This window comes from Dermacentor variabilis, unplaced genomic scaffold (genome assembly GCF_050947875.1).
Source record: "Dermacentor variabilis isolate Ectoservices unplaced genomic scaffold, ASM5094787v1 scaffold_12, whole genome shotgun sequence".
NCBI classification, from domain to species: Eukaryota; Metazoa; Arthropoda; class Arachnida; order Ixodida; family Ixodidae; genus Dermacentor; species Dermacentor variabilis.
The window spans coordinates 28,290,791-28,312,475 of record NW_027460280.1 but is presented as its reverse complement, the minus strand read 5'-3'; the positions used below and the strand labels follow the sequence as shown (position 1 = coordinate 28,312,475).

The 21,685-nt window shown below is 43.1% G+C and overlaps 1 protein-coding gene across 1 annotated transcript in view; it reads left to right on the top strand.

Annotated features, from left to right (window-relative positions):
• LOC142565777 (trypsin-1-like) overlaps window positions 1-16,086 on the top strand; it is a 118,022-nt gene extending 101,936 nt beyond the window's left edge. The window contains exons 6-7 of the mRNA XM_075676307.1: window positions 6,266-6,402; window positions 11,323-16,086. Coding sequence (XP_075532422.1) covers window positions 6,266-6,402; window positions 11,323-11,577 — 392 coding nt within the window. The 3' untranslated portion in view covers window positions 11,578-16,086. The remainder of the gene's footprint in view (window positions 1-6,265; window positions 6,403-11,322) is intronic.
• The last annotated feature ends 5,599 nt before the right edge of the window (window positions 16,087-21,685 follow it).

The following is a 21,685-nucleotide window of genomic DNA, read 5'->3' as shown; positions in this document are numbered from 1 at the left end:
GGGGGAGACTCCCGTCAGCGCGAGCGAGCGCGGGCGACCAGATAAGGTCACAATTGTTGTATGCGCCGACGGGGCCATATACAGTGGCGGCGCCATGCGGCGCGTCGGAGAAGCCGCAGCGAAAAAAAAATGCAGTGCCCGGGCAGGCGCGCTCTCAACGGCGGTAATTTCGTTCCAGGCCGCCAGACGCCGCCAGCACTATAACGGCTCCGCGGGCTTGTGACTTTTTCTGGTCGCCGCAAACAGCGGAGTTTCCACTCCTAAATATTTCTTGCTCCGTGGCCCGAGCTAAAGCTTCCTCTTAATGCTAACCAAAGGAGAGGCAATTGTAGTGTCGCGGTACATTGGTAACGAAGGCGATTACGGCAGTCAAGAATTACGTCACAACGAAAAGACGGCGATAAACGTCATCTAAATACGCTGATGATGTAACAGTATTGTTTCCACCTGCATGTACACAAAGGATGGGCCCTCAGTTTTGTTTTGTTTGCTCCTGTTCAGCAACAAAATTTTGTCCGAGAGCTCAAAACGAACAAAACAGGTTTATTTATTTATTTATTTATTTCATTTAGCATACCCTCAGGGCCATTACGGCATTATAGAGCGGAGTGGTTACAAGCAAAATGGGTAAATTCAACCAACTGGAGTTTAATATTTGGGGTTTTACGTGCCAAAACCACTTTCTGATTATGAGGCACGCCGTAGTGGAGGACTCCGGAAATTTTGACCACCTGGGGTTCTTTAACGTGCACCTAAATCTAAGCACACGGGTGTTTTCGCATTTCGCCCCCATCGAAATGCGGCCGCCGTGGCCGGGATTCGATCCCGCGACCTCGTACTCAGCAGCCCAACACCATAGCCACTGAGCAACCACGGCGGGTAACCAACTGGAGTTAATAAAGCATATATATATATATATATATATATGTTCAACCTGTAGTCGTGACTACAGGTTGAACAATGTTAAAAAAATAAAAAGATTCCTAGTTATACAGTGCTAGCTATGACGTTCTTGAATAATTGGTGATCTGCGATGGTGGCCGTCGAGGCGGAAAGGCGATTCCACTCATAAATGACTGCGAGAGCGTTCGATCTGCATAATGGAATGCCGACCTTATGAATGTGACCTAGTCTGGGCGATACATAAGGAGGCGGGAAAATAAGTTTGTTGCGTAACAGCGGGTATTGAAATAAGTTATGAAAAAGGCGCAGACGGAACGTTTTGCGACGTGATGACAAGGATGGTAAGTTAAGGCTACATTTCATGGCACTGATATCGCGGTTGTGTTATAGCTAGAAAGAATGAAACGAGTAGAGTTATTTCTGAACCATCTCCAGTGAGTGTGTTAGGTTTATTTGATCTGGATCCCAGATTGAAGCAGCAGGATACTCAGGTTTGGGTCGTATTAGAGTTTTATAGAGGCGTAATTTTAAGGAACAAGGTGCTTTGGAAAAGTCACTTCGTAAGTAACCTAGAATTCGGTTAGTGTTACTCACTATATGGGCGATGTGGGTATTCCAAGTGAGATAGGATGTGATGTGAAGACTAAGGTACTTGTAAGTTGTTGCCAAATCTAAGGGAGCGTTATTAAGGGAGTACACAGGTGGTTCATCGATAGTCTTAGATACGTGCATGAATTTACATTTGTTAACATATAATTCTAATAACCATTAATTGCACCATGCAAAAATCGCGTTAAGGTCAGCTTGAAGCCTGGTTACACCACATCGCAAGTTATTGCGGTGTAAATTACGCAGTCGTCAGCGAATAGGCGAATTTGAGATGGAACACAGGAAGGTAAGTCGTTAATATAGATGAGAAATAGGAGGGGTCCAAGCACGGAGCCCTGTTGTACACCCGAATAAACAGGACTCAGATTAGAGGTTACTTTGTTAGCTGAAACAAACTGTGAACGGTTAGTGAGGAAAACCTCAAGCCAGTAAACAATTTTGGGATCAAGGTATAGTTGGTGCAGTTTGTAGATCAATAAGCTATGGCACACTTTATCAAACGCTTTGGCGAAGTCTAAAAAAATGAGGTGTGCAACTGAACAGTAGTCAAGCATTAGGTTCAGTTTATGCGTGAATGATACTATTTGGATGTCACATGAATATCTCTTGCGGAAGCCGCGTTGAAACTCACAAAAAGACGAGTTTGCTTCTAAGAAGTTGGCAATGTGAGAAAACAGAATATGCTCGAAAATTTTGCATGGTAGACTGGTTAAAGAAATAGGCCGATATTTCAGTGGGGAACGTTTAGTACCTGTTTTGTAGAGTGGAATCACCTTTCCCACCTTCCAATCAGCAGCCAGTCAACCTTTGTCAAGTGATTGCTGGAAAATCTTTGTAAGAATAACGGAGAAATATGTGTTAGTGTTTTTTTAGAAACCTTGCATTAATTAGGCCACAGCCAGGGGCAGCTGAGTGTTTCAGTGATGGGATTATTTTTTCTACGCCTACGGGTTAAATTAAAGGGTACATTGCGGCATGGTCGTAAGATAGTGCAGTTTGACACATTTATTGAGGGTGTTTAGAAAAGTTACGCGTAACAACGTCATTTAAAACGGATGCACAATCGGGAGGGGGAATTGCGTTATCAGTGATACCAACAAGACTTAGCGGTGCCCCGAAAAGCCAATAGGTTTGTTTGTTCAGACGAAAGCCTTAGATCTCTATGTTCAAGGTCGCGTTGTGAGGTAGAGAAAATGTCACGTGATCCAAGGGAGGTCAGAAGCGAACCAAAGTACGTCCAGCCGTGTATAAGAGATGATTAATAATTTGCAAAGTGAATTAATGATTGATTAGTGATTAGATTAAAGTGAATTAAGGTCGATTAAGGTGGATGAAGGATTAACGTGGATTACGGTGGGTTAAGTTCTGAAGAAAGTGCCAATGAACATGTGTTTGACCTTCCACCTGAAGAATCAATCACAGTATCCTACGAAGGCGTTGTTGAATCCCTACTTCGGTTAGATACCAAAAGTTCGCATGGTCCAGATGACATACCAAACGCCTTCTTACGCCGTTATGCTGAATCATTAGCTCATTTCTTAACAAAAATTTTCTGTTTATCCTTATCGTCTTTTTCATTGCTCCCCGACTGGCTAACAGCCAGAGTTGTGCCTGTGCATAAAAAAGGGGACCGCGCGTGTTTAAGCAATTACCGTCCGATTTCTTTGACGAGTACCTGCTGCAAACTAATGGAACACATTATCGCTAACCACATACTTGAAATATTAAACTCTAAAGGATGCTTGTCTCCATTTCAACACGGCTTCAGAAAAGGTTTTTCAACTGTCACGCAGTTGGTTACTGCTATCCATAACTTTAGTTCCGTATTAGATAAATCTGGACAACTGGACATAATTTTTTTAGACTTCAGCAAAGCGTTTGATAAAGTTCCCCATAATAAACTTCTTGAAAAACTGAAATTAATAGGTGTGCCCTTGACTTTAGTAAACTGGATTGCTTCCTACCTACAAAATCGAACACAGTTTGTGGATATTGGTGGCATCTCTCCCACGTTACTTCCAGTGACATCTGGCGTGCCCCAAGGAAGTGTACTAGGTCCACTGTTATTTTTGGTTTATATAAACGACATTGTGGGTTCCATTGATAGAAAACTTAAAATTGGTTTATTTGCCGATGACTGCATGCTGTACACCCCAATAAGTTCTGTGGCTGACCAAATATTACTGAATGATGCTTTCCGCGAAAATGTGGCCTGGTGTGACAGATCAGGAACGGTCTTCAATTCTGATAAGACTGTGCTTTTGCGCATGACAAGAAAGAAACGTCCTATCCACTTTAGTTACTCTGCTTACGGCACTACTATCTCGGAAGTCGAAAAATAAAAATATTTAGGCGTTTTAATAAATTCACAGCTTAACTGGAGCGACCATGTTGATTACATCTGTTCATCTGCGTTAAAAAAACTTGGATTTTTGAAACACAAGCTCAAAGGAGCACCCAATCACGTTAAGCTATTAGCCTATAACTCTCTTATTCGGCCCAAACTTGAGTGTGCGGCTATAGTGTGGGACCCGTACACCAAAAAAGATATAGCAAAAATAGAAAACGTGCAAAGACGGGCTGTGCGCTTCATTTACAACAAATTCAAGAGAACTGATTCCCCATCTGCTTTAATGGCCTCCAACGAAATTAAACCTCTTCATATAAGACGGAAAATTGCTCGATTAACGTTTCTTCATTCACTCATCCAGGGAAAGTTTAGAATTTCTTCTTCACCTTATGTCACACCTTAAACTACACGAAAAACCCGTCACCAACATGCCCATGCCCTAACACCATATTTTGCGAAAACAAACTTGTTTAAATACTCATACTTTCCGCGCACAATAAACGATTGGAATGCACTGCCTGAACAGATTGTCTCAAGTGACAGTTTTGAAAGAAATCTTACAAATGAATTTTGATGTGCTGATTAATGTGCAATGTATTTCCTTTGACTTGTTTCGCTCATTTGTGTCATGTATCAAACCTTTTGTCTGTGCAATAACTTCATGGCGTTTGTAAATATGCCTTGTTATCTGCCCTTCCTGCTTGGACCGCATGAGGTCTGCAGTATTATGTAAATAAAAAAAAGTAGGGATATGATGAATTAAGCTGGATAAAGGAGTATTAAGGTGGATCAAGGAGGATTAGGGCGGATTAAGGTGAATTACAGTAGGCTTTACAAGGCTTCCGCCTCCGCGTCTCTTAGGCGATAGCTAAAGACACCAGGGATTTTTGTCAACCACTGGAGATGGAACTTGTAGCGTGTGAAAAAAACAACATGCTGACAGCTCTCACACTCCATTACTTTACAATTAATCCGCAGAGTTGATTTCCATGATTTCAATCAACACGGCTTCAGGAAAGGTCTGTCCACAACAACACAGCTAATCGAAACTGTACATGACTTTGCGACGGCTTTAGTAGTCAAAAGCAAATTAATGTAATATTTCTTGATGTGTCTAAGGCATTTCATCGAGTGTTCCACACTAAGATTATCTACAAGTTTGTCATAATTCTATAGGAAAAAACACCGTGACACAATCTGATTGGAAGATTATCTTAAATATGACAGTATGTATTTCTCGATGCATACCCTTCTGATCCTGGAGCTGTGTTGTCTGTAGATCCGCAAAGTACAGTTTTTTTTTTCTATATATATAAATTACATTATCCATGGTGTCGATGCAAATGTGCTAATTTTTGCTGATGATTGCATTATTTACAAATTTATCAATACGCCTGAAGGCCAAATTGCGCTGAACAACACACTCAGAAAAATGACTAACTGATGTCATGAATGGCAGATTAGAAAAGACAGTTTCGATGACAATATCTAGAAATATCTAGTTTCGATGACAATATCTAGAGCCCATCAGCTACCAGTATGATACTACAAAATGGGCTCATTAGGAAGGTTGACGAAGTACCTTGGAGTTTTATAACTTCAGATCTAAGATGAGAAAGAAATGTTTTTATACCAGCGGGAAAGCTTTTTCTAGTCTTTATTCGTTAAAACAAATGTTAAAATTCGCCTCTCCCGATACCAATATTTTAACCTAGACTTTCCTTATAAGACTGATGTTAGAGTGCGGTATAATTAGTTGGTTTCCTCACATGAGTTCAGGAATAGCAAAATTAGAAAAAGTACAACATAAGGCAATCAGATTTATTTACGATAAATATGACCGTTACACTTAGGCTTCTGAACTTCTAGCTAAGGCTAGAATCCCAATGATCAGTAAGCGTGTGAACTTGTTATGCAAGTTTTTCTTACAACTTTTAAATAACATAATCGGAATCGACCGCGACACATATGTATCACTCACACAAACTAGATTCACTATAGATAAACATAACAAGCAGTTGACAGAGTACAGATTCCACACAAACACTTACATTTATTCCTTTTTTTTCCACCGCAATCCGAGACTGGAACTTTTTGCCACCGGAGATCGTAAGCTGCACCGTCTGTTGAATTATTTGCAGAAAAAAAAAATCTGAGTTTGTTTCTTAACCTCGAGGCAGCAGCCTAGCGCACATTATCCTGTATATATGATGCCTATGTATTTAGAGTTGTGAATACTTTTTGTGCACATTGTTGAGTCCTACATGCCCCCACTTATTTCTTGTATTGATTTCTCAATCCTGCCAGAGCCTCAAAAACTGAGCCTAGCAGTGCGTGTAAACAAATAAACAAGTTGCTCAGTTTACAAGGCAGGTTTTACATAGCCCGGTGTGCCCGTTGCAGAGGGCGCCAAGCCGACTACCCTGCAGAAGCTGTGCATGCCCTCGGTGAACAGGACCGAGTGCCAGAGGCCACTGACGCACAAGGTGAACACAAACATGATCTGCGCCGGTGGCCGCGAGGGCCAGGACGCATGCGTGGTGAGTGGCAACTGATCCCGATAGCCGGCTCATGGCTTCCATCCGTAGGAGCCACGTATCGGCGTTGTGTGGAAATTCTCAGTTTCGCCAAATACGCGGGGCAGTTACACTGACAGCTTGCATAACTGCGGTGACCCGCCACTATGAACGTTTTATTGGTTCTATTTCATGCAACCGTGTTTACACAGTCTAACGTATCTGGGCTTACTATTCGCAGCCTTGTGCGGCGCGGACTCGACGGTTCACGCGGGTCGGTTTCCTTTGTCAACTCTTCACGGTTACACTGCGCATGCGCCGTAAATCAAAATCGCCGTTGAAAGCTGTAACTCAGGAGCTCCTATCTAAAAGCGTAACTAGCAACGAAGAAATGTAAGAGGTCGCCGGTTCGATCCCGACCGCGGCTGCTGCACTTCCATGGCGGCGAAATGCAAAAAAAAAAGACAAGAAAAAACGCTCGTGCGCGTTAAAGAACCCGAGGTTGTCGAAATTTCTTCGGAGTCCACCACTACGGCGTACCTCATAATGAGATCGTGGTTTTGGCACGTAAAATCCCCTAATTTAATCTAAACTTTAATTAAACGAAGAAATGGTTTTGTTCGGCATCCATGGCACCGAATTTGAATGGCAAGGAGTTCTGACGTCACATATTCGCTTATAATTTTTTTTGCGTTCACTGAAGGTTCTGGACCTTGAAACCCTAGAAAATATATACTGGTAACACTGAATTTAGTATCAGTTATTTTACGAACAAGTTTCAGTTTTGTCCTGACGTCATATGACGCAGAAAGTGGTCACGTGGGAGCAAAACATGTGGCATGCAGTCGCCCCAGCTGCTGGGTCGTCACTCGTTGTACGCATAAAGTTGTGCGGCCCGATACAATAGCATAGTTGGTGACCGAGTGAATCGGAGCAAAGCACCACCGATGTTTTGCTTACACGTAGACATGTTCTGCGTCATGACGTCAGGCTGGGGAAAGAAACTGAAACTGGTTCGGAGAAAAGCTCTTCAGTAAATTTTATATGGCGCTCTGAGCCCTGCCAGTTTTTTCTTCTTCTAGGATTCCGATGTTTAGGATCCTTCAATTAACACAATAAATCAAAAGTCAAAAATGTCATGTCAGTACCCCTTTAAAATGTACCGATTTATAGGAAGCAGATTTAGTAAAAGAAAATGTCTTTCTCAGCATGCTAGCCTACTTTCCCGTAGCATGTATGTTTTTTTAGCCTCCTTCGTGAGCCGTTCCCGAAGGTGGTCATGTCTAAACATGTGGGCCGATCCCGTGGGCATGTGCAGTTTAAAAATTTAGGCAGTCCGACGCTTCTTACACTTCCCTCACGCTAGGAGTGATGCCATAGAGTTCCGTGCGCAGTGATTCCGTCTCATTGTCACCCCTAACTCACTCAGAAAGACATTTCCTTTGATCGACTGCAACTAGAGGTGGAACCGACTGCCAATGTTTTAGACACTATTTCCTGCAGAATTGGGGCATTAAGCATTGAAATGAGATTTTCGGCTACGTTTCTTTTTATTTTTCACTTTGTGAAGGTGCAGTCCTTTAAACACTAGAATATATACTGGTAAGCGTCAGAGCGACCTAAATAGTTTACTATATTACAGGCGAATCTCGATGACACGATCAAGGTTCAACAGAATTCAGGGTGACACGAAGTCCGAAAGCGTTTTGTTTCGGTATGACACGAACGCTCCACCGGGCCGCGACGGGCAATACGAACCTTTGAGTCGTCATCCCGAAACCTTTCGGAGAACACAGCCGCGGCGTACAGCTGCGAAGTACTCATAAGGAATCTTAGTATTTCAAAATGCTAACGGAGGCCTTCGCACTTGAAAAGTGCTCATACTGCGGCGTGCAACGAGCACAGGCAACGCAGATGGCGAGCGAGAAGTTTTGCGCATTACGAAAATGCTCAACACCGAGAAAACAGAAGTACAGAATCCTATGAATAACTTCGTAAACTCAAAATAATCTCCATAAAGAACAATGCCTTCACTGATCGTTATGGATCATATGAATTTCGGATGGTACGAATATTTTTCCAGGTAGACACGACGGTTTATTGTAATTGTTTTTACGAACCTGTTTTAGTACACTCGCTCCGTCGCTGCCATCAGTGCCACACGCAAGTGAAGTCAGAAGGGAATAACGCGCGTAGCATTTTTAATGAGCAATTTCATCATATCTAGCGTTGATACACATCAGGAAACTTTGTTGTGGCATCACGTCACGACAATGTAGATGATGCCATATCCGGAATTTTGAGGCAAGCTTAGGAACCAAATGAAAATTATGGGTTGGGCGAATATTCCAAGTTTCGAATACGAATCGAATGTTACACACTAACTATACGCATCGAAAAGAAACTATTCATATTTTCAATTATTTAGAACTATAGCCAAATGTTTCGCAACAAACTACTGTTAAAATTGTGTTACCATTCACCATCTGCCGCCGCGTGGGCGATCTCATCTGCGCTTCCGAGGGGGAGGGCCAAGGTGCCGTGAGGTGGGGAGGGCTACGGTCGCCCGCGACGTCAGGTCAGTCCGCGGTACCAGCGTGTGTGATGCGGTACCGCTGCTATCACTGCTTCTGCAAGGGGCAGTGGCGAGCGGCTACGACTCGATGTGACGCTCCCTTGGGTGTTGCCGCTGACATTGGTTGCACAACATCCCCGCGACGAACGGCCACTTTCGTCATTGGTGGAACGAAAGCATGAGAAGGAAAGCGTAGTGCCGCGCGAAACGGGTTGTGCGTCGACGATTGCTACGATATGGGGCCAGAGTAGCGCGAATCATCTGTGTGGAAACAAAGCGCTGCATGAGCGGATGTCTGTCTGCGGCGGCGGCTGCTGCTGTGAATCGCGCCCACGCGTCAACCACGCGTTCTCGCGATATCCCGATTAGCGAGGCAGTCGCGCCAGACTTCGCTCCGATTGTAACGTGCCGCACGAGACAAATTGTCCGCGCCAGCTATGCTACTCACAGAGTACTCTTCCTCACATAAACCGCGTACCTATATAATCATAATACAAAATATTGACACGCGAAATGAAAACACGTATAGAGGTGCGCTCAAATTTCGCATTAGGGAGTATTTTAATCGTCGGTGAATGTGTTTGCGGCACGCAATTCCTTTAGCTGTTTTTTTTTCTTTTGCTACTTCTCATCTTTTTTCGGCAGCCATTTATTTAACGTCTTTGTAAAGCTGAGCGAAAACGTTGAATTTTAGTGACTGCACGAAGCAAATTTTTCTTTAGAATCTGGAAATTTAAGAATTCACGAAAATCTGTAAGCTACAAAAAATAATTAAAAAAGAAGCGCGAGGTTTACAAGTCTAACTGCACCAAAAACAAATTCGCAATTCTGTAAACGGCATCGGTTAGAGCACCTAAACAGGACACATTTGATATATATGAATTCACAGCTTACGTAAGCTAGTTACAACGTTTACAAGAGTTTTGTAAAAGTCCCACTTACGAATTAGTGGTATGTCTCAGAGGAATGCATGATCAAATTTGTCTGCTTTAGATGCATTAGGTGCATATTACAGCGGTGCGATATCGTTTCTCATTGCCGAGTTACGGGGTAGTAAACTGGATAATTTCGTTTACCGAAATTTAGGGATATTTAACAATTTTCATTAGAAAGGTTGACAACGTAAACAATCTATTTCACTGGATTTTCGATTTTTCTTTTAAGTGCAACAAGCCTCATCAAATTTTGTGCAGTGGTGGCCAAGAAACACGATTCACCCCTTCCCATGTATTTAGATAGGAGACTACGCACTAAAGCTTCGTCATGAATTCTGACGTCTTTAGAGTAAGATTAATTTGCTTTCGACACGTACGCAGATTTCACATTCCATGTAAAAGTACAGGAGAGCTGTGACTTCATATGGAACTCCTTCCGCAAGTACATACATTCCATATGTCGAACTACATCAATTGCGCCCCCGTAAGGTACGCTTTTCCGTAGCACTTGTCACGCTGGTTCATGCAACGCCTCCGTCTGTCACGCATTTAGACGTAGCGTTGCCGCGATTAATCAAAAGTTGTTTTCAAGTGCGGCTAGCGTGGTAACCAGCCGCAACGTATTACGCGCAAAATGCCTCATGGCGATTTTCAGTGGGCAGTGAGAATTGCTTTGAAGCAGCTCCGAGAGACCCGGTAGTCCAGGCCTCACTGCAGCCTGTACCCATGCACGGACCCACGCGCACCTCGTGCACTCGGAGGAAAGCAGCATGGCTTTAATAACGTGGCTAATTTGATGAAAGCATATCTTACGTACCGAATTAAAACTACATCGAACTATCATAAGACTGCATATAATTGACATACATCCGCGCGTGCATGGAAGGTAAACATTCGACCAAAATCAGTCTGGTCGGGAAATACGGAGACCATCGACCACGCGATGAACTCGTTCGCACACCTTATGTGCCTGACGAATTTTGTGTCCAGGCGGCGTGAAAGTGCGCACGTATCAATGGCACCCACGGTCGCAACCTGCAAGTCAGCTGTAAGCCGAGGTTTGTTTGCCTAAGGTAGCCGCCATGTGCAAAGATGCAAGTGTTAATGCAAGAGCACTTCAGTCAGGGATGGGTCACTGCATAGGCTATATATATATATATATATATATATATATATATATATATATATATATATATATATATATATATATATATATGGATCTCCATACAGCGTAAAAATACATCAATTGCATCTCGCACGTGTTGCCTGGGATCTCTTGCGGTTATTCGATTTGGAGAGTATCTTAACAAAAAAAAAGAAAGAAAGTGCTTTCCGCGATACATCTGGTACATAGTAGACTTGTGCTCCTGCCTTTACCTCTTCGTTTCCTTCACAACGCAACGCGTTGAAACCAGTGCACAATCCTGTTGACAGGGTGACTCTGGGGGCCCCCTGATGGTGCAAGCGGGAAACTACGAGGCGATCTGTGGAATCGTGTCATTCGGCAAGAAATGCGCCCTCAAGGACGTGTACGGCGTGTACACGCGAGTCGGTATCTTCGTTCCGTGGCTGTACGCGAAGACTCGGGACGCCAAGTGCAAGCCGTCCATCAGCGACGAAGCAAGCTACCCCGACCAAGTCACCACCAAGCCCGCTCTACCGGAGCTAGACCCCGACAACCACATCTAGGACGCATACCACAGCCTCCGATATATTGGGTGTTAAGCGATTCGCAGCACATTTCCTTGAAAAGTGCGTATGGCAGGAGTCCTGGCGCTCAGACGTACGTTCGTGGAAGGAGCGTGCTTGTTTACTCTCAAGTGCAACAATTCAGAACTGTCGCTTGCGTATGTCACCAATTATCAATTGAACTACTACACATCTATACCTTATTGCAAAAAAAGCCAGGGGAGTGGGCGTCGACATCAGATGTGGTTGTCTAAAAATTGCCATAAAATTGCATCTCGGCGCTAAGTTTGAGTGCCCAAGGCACGGTCCAAGACGCACTTTTCAAGCGAAATACGGTTGTTTTTGCAAAGCCCGTGCAGAGGTAAGAAACTGCTCTCGGGGGCTCACCTACACTAGCAGTTTCAAATGAGTTCAATCCGTGAGTGGCGCGGATAGATGCGCAGCCACAGCTGCATGACCGCGTCTCGGCTAGCGCAACCGCCAGTGCGCGTGGGCCCCCAAGGTGGTTGCTGGTGACGTTACGTTTACGAATGTGTTTTGTGTGGAAGATAATTATGTGCAAAGCAATGTACACGAGCGCATGAGGCTTGCTTTGTTTTTGTTTGCTCAGAGCAGAGCGCCAAACCTACGCACGTATCGTGCAACGAGACGGATGCCAATATGGCCAGCCTCATGCCGAAGGATAAACGAACGAAATTTCCCCGTGCGACTGCGCTAATGCGTTTTTTGGTGCAGCTGAAACATTCCGTAGCCGTTTTCTGAGAATGCGGTAGACGCCGTGCGCTCCTTGGTCTTTCTGTAGAAGCTTTTGGGCTCGTAAGCTTTGGCAACGAATGGCGGGAGAAAGAAGTCCCCGGGTGGCGGCATCACTACATTCAGTTGCACCAGCGTCGCCAGAAAACGCCAGAAAATCAGAAGGGCCTCGTTTTCGCCCTCAGCTGACGGCGCATGCCGCTGGCGCCCGTCAGTGTGCCGAGCAGCGACTCTCCCGCCTTACAAACTTCCGGCAGCGCGTCCGCCTCATTTAGGCAAAACTGATGTCGCTCAAAATTAACGTGTGCCAAAGATAACGGTGATAAAATTTGGGGGAGGCTCGTCCTTTCAATACACCACGTCTCATATCTAGTCAACTAAATGGCCCCGGCTGTGTGCCGCAGCGATCACAGGTACGGGGCAGTCGCCGAGGGCTGATGCTCAAGTGACACCATATGCTCCTAGCGCAAAAAAAAAAAAAAACCTATTTACTCAATATTTCAAAAGTTTGAAGTCTCTTATTGTTGCATCTTATAGCTTTTGCATGACGGTTTACTTGCTCCATCTTTGCTACTATCCTGTGAAACAAATGGGGCAAAATATAAACGTCGCACATGTTAACATTTTGTGCTAGACAAAAAGTAAAGCTTAACATGTTTTTTTATTCTTCACTTGAAGTACGATTGTTTGCAAAACGCATGCGAAAGTATATGCAATTTAGGCGCATATGACAGCTCTACGCGCAGTTCAGAAGCGTGTGTTAGCGGTGTGTTAAATTGTGCTACTTCTGAAGTTCCCGCCACACCAGTGCTTAACTCTTTCCATAAGGTTCCGATGGTTATACTCGGGGGTGACTAACACTAGAGCGGCGGTCACCACAGTAAGCACGTGATTAGTGAGAAAAGGAAATGGATACGATTTCGTGGGGCGATCGAGCCTGCTGGGCAAAGCAGGCCCGAAATTGCGAGCGAATTTTTAACTTGCCAAGTGCATACAACCACATCGCTTTCCTCCTCCCTCTCCTCATTAAAAGTCGTGTGCTGACCGATTTTCGGTGCGCGACCTGCCTTCGTGCTCTGGATATGGCGGCCGCCCCGCTGCCGTGCACCTGCAATAAATCGGGTTGCTCATGGCACACATCGGCGGAAGCTCGAATGAGTGCGCCAGCATGCACCCGGCACCGTGTGCTCACAGGGCAACTGACGAAAGAGGCCAACAAACACGGGCACGCATACGCCGTGCCCAGGAAAAGCAGCTTTAGGATCTGTGCCAGCATCGCGGCACCAAAGTCTGCCAGAGTCGTGAAGCCATGCAAGGTTCAGCAATACATGCATACTGCTTCGATCTCAAGCTGGTGGAGGGAACATGAGCTATCTGGGTTGACCTGTACCGACCTATTGAGCTTTACGCTCGACATGACTGGCCTAGTGCCTTTTCGTCCCGTTTATTGAGCAGCCAAAAAGCCCACCGGCTTTCGCTTGCAAAATTGCCAGGCGACAATCGGGTAACGCGCGCTGCCTAGCCATTTATTTTATCGCGACGTTCATTAGTACGCGAGCAGGAAGTAAAGCTCGTCGAAAACCCGGGCATTACCATTATTCGGGGCATTATTTTCTTACCACGCCATTTCATAAGTGACCAAAGTGATTCTCTGCGGCTAATGCGACCATGACAAATTTTGACCGCAGTGGATCCACCATTTGCGCAATGACCGCATCACCATCGCTCACCTTAGAGCAGTGGTGGAGAGCGCCACACCACGTTTTTAGATTGCACAAAGGAATGCACAAGTCTCTGCTCCATCTCAATAACTCCGTGCAGTGCAGTGAAGCTTCACATCAGACATTCAGTGACGATGAGTCGGGTTCCGGGAATGGACGGGCACTCGCACATTGTGCGCCTCTGATCCTTCTGTGGAATCATCATTCAGACCAGAGAAGGACCTTCCTGTATTCTGCTACCCGTAGCTTTCTCTACACAGCACGAAGTTGGCGAGACGGAGTTGGTGAGATTGTGTAGGTGTGGTGCATCAATGAACAAGTTTGCGGAGAACATGGCCTCCGATCTCGGAGGTCATACTGAGAAGCAGGTTGTATATACGTCCGCAGCTAGACCAGATTACACAATGATACATACTGTACAGGAACCAGTGGTGAACTGCACAGCTGATCAAACATCACACGCATGCTACAGTTGCACGACTTTTGTAATGCCAGCGACGTATGCACTCCACGATTTTCAATGCGAACAATTTCGTTTGTGGCACAGCCAAGTGACGCACACTCTGAAGACCATGCTTTCTTGAATAGGAATAAAGTGTTCGCACAACACCAGGACATGGACACAAGAAGGCACAACACAGTGTGTCTGCCCTTCCTTCTTGAGTCCACGTCCTGATGTTGTGCTACACTTCATCCCAATTCAATATGACTGACCCAGCCTATATCACCACCCTTGTCAATCGTGCCTTCAACAGCACAATTGGTGGTCAGAAGTGTCGGCCTGCAACTACCATGTGGTGTCATGTGGTGATGTTTAGATGTTCTATTGTTGCTGTTATGATTGGAGGCTCGTTAAAGGTACAGCTTAATTGCTAGACTAAATTTTTGCTATTTTGTTTGTTATACATTACTAGCATTAAGTGCATAAAAGTCTAATGTAGTGAGAGTTCTCCATAAAAGGGATGCTAAAAAGAAAAATTATTTCAGCTGTGTTAAATTACCCTTCTGCAATACCAAAAAAGTCACTTTTATTACAAAAGGAGGCTTGGCAAGCCAGAAAAGACGCAAGCACGAAAGACGGGTGGTGATGGTACTTTGACGTTCCCGTGCAAGCTTGCCATGACATTAAATTTGACAGCATCTGCTCAGGCCCGGGTAAATTATTTTATTGTTAAAGATTAACTATATGTATTCTAAAGGAGCCACAAACTGAACTGGGCAAGTTTCGAAAACACTTGATACACAACTGCTCAAATACGGGAAACAGACTGCTGTCCCGTTGATGTGCGGGCTCTCAGGTTTCAGTGTGAAAAAAAAAGAAAATATTATCTCCATCTTTTTTTTTATTAATCAAGCTATATTACAGTGCCGTTAACGAAAATAGTGTTTCTAAGAATAATCGAGGGATCAATCTAAGCTGATTTAATCTTTCTCTTTGATGTCCCTTTAATGTTAAATTACAGCTGGTGCAACCGACTGCCGATTTAGGGCATGCAAATACAATGCAAAGTGCCCATCAAGTACTGTAATGTGCAAATTCTATGCAGTGTAGCCGTCGAAGGTCCAGTAAAATATGAGTTATGCATGATAAATAGATTATCCGCATCTCAATCTTCCTTTCAGTGCCACCACATGTGTGGCGGAACTATTGGTTTAAAGAAAGCATATACTTTCTGCATATTCAAACTTAAGCCTTTGCTTTTCCACTTCATTACAGACAATAAGCATACATGTATGCATACGAAAAAAAATTATAAGCGAAACGTTTTTAAAACGAGATATGAAGCTCATATTTTACTGGCACTAACACAGCTTTCGTGTTGGAGCATTTGTGGATGTCAAGGAAAAAATGCAATGTTTTGGTCATGCCAAAGAATTTACTGTTCCAAGACAAAATGTGTTAGAGTTATAAGACAGTACACCTGCTCCTGTACTTAAGTGTATTAGTCACCTACAGCTTAGCAACAAATGTAACTGCACTGCAAAGTAGTTGTGAAATATGTGGACAATAAATATATTTTTGTTTGTTAAAATAGCATTGAGTAAGTGACAAAAATACTTTTTTTTTTAAATATGAACAACAATGTCCAGTAACATGCTTACTTGTTACTCATTGGCACACACAAAGAAGATGCACTATACTTTCTGGCCAGGTCAGGTAAAAATGGACTGATTAATCACACACTTGGACACATACAATAATCGAGGCACTAAACTTTCATGCCTGACAGGTTACAATGTGCAGATAAAAATGTGCTCATGGAATGTTTAAAAATATGCGCACTGAATTGCAGCTGGAGTGTACAATGCAACGTCGCAAATACAGCAGAACCCAATCATATTAGTAAACCAGTTAAAACACTGCTTAATGTTTACTCTGGGCACTATTGTTACTCCAGTGAACAGAATTGCACATTGAATGAACAGCTCATTAACATGTCAATTGATATAAATATTGACACAGAAACCTGGAATGCACTAACGCAATTACCTAAGCCCCCAGTGCACTGAAAAGTATGCACACCACCCATAATAGAAGAGCAGCTGAATTATGGTGCACAATCCTCCAGAAAAACATCAGGGTATGTCACAAAGTCAACAGTGAATACTCAGAGCTTGGATTTAGCCTGCTGAGCAGCAATTGATTCAGCAATGTGCATTTCCAATGTGCAACAGCATAACTGTGGCTGCTGGTATTTACTAGTGAGTTTGCTTTTCTACAGTGGCAGATTTCTGCCACAAAACAAACAGGCTGGCATTTTAACTATAACTTGATTCTAACATATGTGACGTCACTGTTACGAAGTCCTCCTGTATGATGGTAACATGAACATTCGAATGCTATCAAAAGAAAAATAAGTATGTAAGCTGGCCAAAGATTTTTTTTTTTTTTTAACTGAAAAAGCTGAATTTCCTTGCAGCTTAAATGAACTGCCAGAAATCAAGGGTGGGTGATGCAGCTCCATTCATACCTGACGCTGCAAATGCAGGCCCTGCATCCAGGCTGCGGAAAAGAGCTTTTTTTTTCATGGCTTACATGTTGCTATAACTTAAGCGAACACTAAGATGAATGTGGAAATACTGTGCTAAATAAGCAGTGATAGCCTCTTGAAAAAGCTATCACCAAAAATTTTGGTTTAACTTAGTGCATGGCGTGGTTTTTGTACATGCAAAGTTTTACCCCGAAGCACAACGGCAAACAAGGCAGAAACCGAGAAACACATCTAATTAAAACAAATACAATGCACGTTTTAACAATGCCCAAGGTGACCACGGACTACAATGCCAAAAGACCAGATATACACAACTCTTCTTTTGCATAATAAATATGCTCTTTGGTACAAAGCATGTCGAAAAAAGCTTTGCTACAAGATGCATCTAAATATACTCCATTTCAGTTGTTCCTCACACCACATTGGAAACTACAGGCTTCTTCGACCAATCAGGAGAGCGAGTACATCTTTAAATGTGTCCCTCTGCGGCTTGTCGTCAGCTCACTTGGGGAGACCTCAAGTGTTCAGGGAAGCAGTAAAAACAGAAAATGGCATGTATTTATCTGCCAGCAGTAACAAAAATGCCATAATGACAGTCAAGTATTTTTTTCTATCTTTTTTCTGGCATCCACAGCATATATGAACACTGGGCAACCACACAGAAATAGCAGGGGTGTTAAGTTCGTTTTCTGTGCCGGTGATAGCGAGATATTTGTCTGATGACACTTATACTTGTGGTAAACACCCAAAGCATGCGCTTCACAGTGACAGACACATGGTCAGTCCAATGCGCGTTACTGGCAATCTCCGGCTTAGCATTACATGAAGATGGACCGCTGGGCGTCCCTCTGAACCTGTGTGGCTATGCACGCATGAATTGGAAATACCAAGCTTTATGTGACGACACTGCTGGGTGCTTCTGTTCACACTTTGCTTGTCAACGTGCGCAGCTGCGCAAGTACGAAATGGAAAGGCCATGCTTCACTTGAAGACGCTGCAGGGCGTCTAAGTTTGCTCTTTGCTTGTGAATGTGAGCAGCGGTGTACGCACGAAATGGACAGGTAAGTGGTTCACCTCTCTGAAATTTTAATGTATTATGGCACGAGTATAGTACTTGCCGTCACTGAAAAGGCATGCATCTACAAGATACAGAGGAGAAGGGTTCTGGAGACTGAGGAAGTGGAAGATTGGGAAGGAGTGCTCGGCCAGCATGTAACATTGCACAATACGGTGGCACCATCTTTCGATCCCTCGTGTAACATCCACTTGACATAGTAGTTCTGCTGATACCCGCAAGGTGGAGAGAAGTACTTAATAAAGAGAAAATCAGACATCCACCCGTTCGTAGCAATTGCTACAAAGGAAACCCATACGGGTCCCTCGAAAGAAAAGCCTCAGAGTTGAAGAAGGGTTTCTTTTGTAGCAATTGCTACGAACGCGTAGATGCCTGATTTTCCCTTTATTAAGTAACATCCACTTGTACAGGCGTGCACTTGCTGATGTTGGCAAGTACAGCCGTTCTCTTAATTACAAAGTGGATGCTTGCACCTTTACTGCACTCCCTCTGCAATGTTCCAAGAACATTCAACGCCAGCTGTTTCGTTCCTTTCGCATAAAAGAGCAGCTTGGAATGACACGGCACAGTCGAGTTGAGGACAGCATTCTCACGAAAGAAGGAGGCGCCTGCGGTGCTGTAGCTGTGCCGACTACACATATGAATTGAGCCAGTGTCAAATCAAATAATTGTTTGTACTTTTTATATGCAAATAATGCCTATACGGCAACATTGCATTGATTTCTTTTGTTCTTTGCACGATCTCACTTGAAAAAAATGTAGAACTCAATTTTCAGTATCGTAGAGCTTCAATAAATATTTGATTAAGTGAAGCAATACCTTGCACCAAAAACCACAGCTGCGACCTGCAGTTAAAGCTTCCAAGTAAACAGCTGCCAACAAGACCACCTGCGGGCTATTTAGTCAAACAGCGGGTTCTGAACTATGGCACTACATGTTGCTGAGCAAGAATCTGCACTCAAAGGCCTCATAGCTTTCGCTCTGCTACGAGGAACTACTGCAACAGAGTAATATAGAGAATGTAGATCAGTACCTTTTCCCCATCTTGCCTAAACAGTGCTAGGTACAGAGTTATGTTTCTGCAAGTTTATTTCAAAAAAAATTTTTTTATAATGTTAAAAACACTATGCAATCTCTGCCATTCGATCTAAGCTACATGGTGTGCTACACAATAAATGAAACAATCATTACGAAACGGCAAATTACCTAAACATTACTACTTCCTGGGGGCAAACTCTGGGCTTATCGCAAAGTTAAGGCAGTACTTAGCAGATGTTAAAGCATCTTATTTCTCCTAGGAAGCATGTGCTTCAGGATAATCTGTGGTGAAAGTAAGTGCTTTGTACCCCTATATTGAGAGATGTGGGCAGGTACACAAACTTTATGGGCTGGAGCTCATAGCTGCCTATCAGTGTCCCAGTTGAATTAAAGAAAATGCATCTGAGTTCAGGTGTCCTCTCAATAGAAGGGAATTATCAGCTTTGACAGCTCAGCAACTGTCATGAGCTAACTGCCAAGTTTGATGCCAAATGCAAACCACATGATAACTAAAAGAATTGCAAAATTATAAGCAAGTATTTTTTGTTCATATTTATTTTTGTGCTTAGTGTGCACTTCACTGAAGGTGTAAGTGTGAACTTGAAACGCCAGCCACACCTCACTTTTTTTTTACCTGTATAGACTGAATGTATTACCATATCAAGTGCTGCTCAACTTCTTCACAAATAATGAAGCGCCATTCCAAATGAACATGCCCCACTTGTGCTCAATATATGAGGAGTTTTTTTCTGAAATGAGTCAAATCCACCTAAGCAGAATTTGAGAAAAAGAAATTTTATAGTGCCCAAACACAAAGCTCTAAAAGCAATTATATGATATGTTCTACATGTCAGGTACAGCAACATTACAGCGACAAGTAATGAAAGATTATGCACCACATTTGTACAATATTAGCATGTAAAGTTGGGATTTAGCTCTTTTTGATTTGAAACACTTAATTTGATGTGGCTTTGGTCAGAAAACATTGTTGAAAATAACTTTCAGAACGATCTGATGTTACCTTAGTAGAAAAGCTATTAAAACATTGGCAATTAGGGGCACTGCTATGGTTCATGAACACTAAGAATAACATTTGGAGAGCGCAAATTCATCTGCTTGAAAGCATAGGGCGCCTCATTTGTAATGTCTCACAGGATCTTTTTCTTGAACAGCATTGAAAGCTGCAACAAAATCTGAAGCACAACTTGCAAACAGACTGGCATAGTGCCTCGATTACATTGTGTGGCAAGCGCTCCCCTAAAGCGAGAGTGAATTTGACCCATTTCGTGAGCAGGATCTGGCTCATTGTCGATTTGAAACAAGATCTGTGCGGCTGTGTTGCAGTTGTCATTTGACCCAATTCGTTCTGATAGATTTTTAAAGGAAAACCAATTATATGTGTTTGCCAATGGAGCCTAATTAGACCTAATTTCAGTATTTGGATTTGACTCGTTAAAAGAAGAAAAAGTATTCATACATTGATATATTGAAACAAATTCCCCATAAACATCACCAATGGTTTTTACAGTTCTTGTTAATAGGCTGATAAGCCATTCCCATTTTAATAAAGCTTTATCGTCATCACAGTTCTCGATCTCCAAAGTTTAATGAAGAAAGAAATTTTAAACACACATGCAGGGCTTTATGTAGCAGAACATGCACAGCATATAGAATATATTGGGGCAGAAGGCTTTGCTTGTTTTCTCAACATTAGCTGAAAGTTTGCTGCAGAGAATTTGTTATTTGTTTTTCCTCTGCTAACTCAATTTGCCTTTACTCAGACTGAACAAAACACATGTCTAGTAGTGAATGAATAGCGTAACACATTTACTCTTTGTGCATTAAGTTGATGACAGCTACAGCTTTAAAGACTACAAGCACCAGCTTCTACGAAAGTTATTCATCCCTTCAGTTATGACTGAAAATTTTTTACTTCATGCTATGTACCAATAAGGACAGATCTCAGTAGTCCAATATTCTTCATCAAATCAGACGTCTAATACATGCACACACTGATCGGCAGCTTGCACCTCAGAGATTGTAGTTCAACCAACGTGCTTGATGATATAAAAATGAAAGTACCAACTTCACATGCTCCAGGCAGGAACACAACTAAATTATTTTCCAAGAAGTCAAATTTTCAAACAGTTCTATTGAGGTAAAGTGGAACAAGGTCAAGGATTCGAGATTCGAGATGAAAGGGCCCATTTATCTTTGGAGGCAACTGCCTAGGCAGAGGTGAGTACTACTGCATTTATGATGCCAAATAACTGTCTTAACATGCAGGTTTTACATGAGCAATGCTAAGGCCTTGCCTACACTGTGTGCACAAGGCAATGGTATCATCTAATTATGCTTATGTTGCTTCCAACAAAAATTGATTTAGTAGCCTCTCTGCCATGGCACCAACCATCTTCACCTTGATTTTCCACAAGAACATTTAGCTATGTACCTAAAACACTGCCAATGAAAAAAGAGGAGGCTCAACAGCTATGGTCATTTGATGAAGTAACGCACATCTGCGTAAA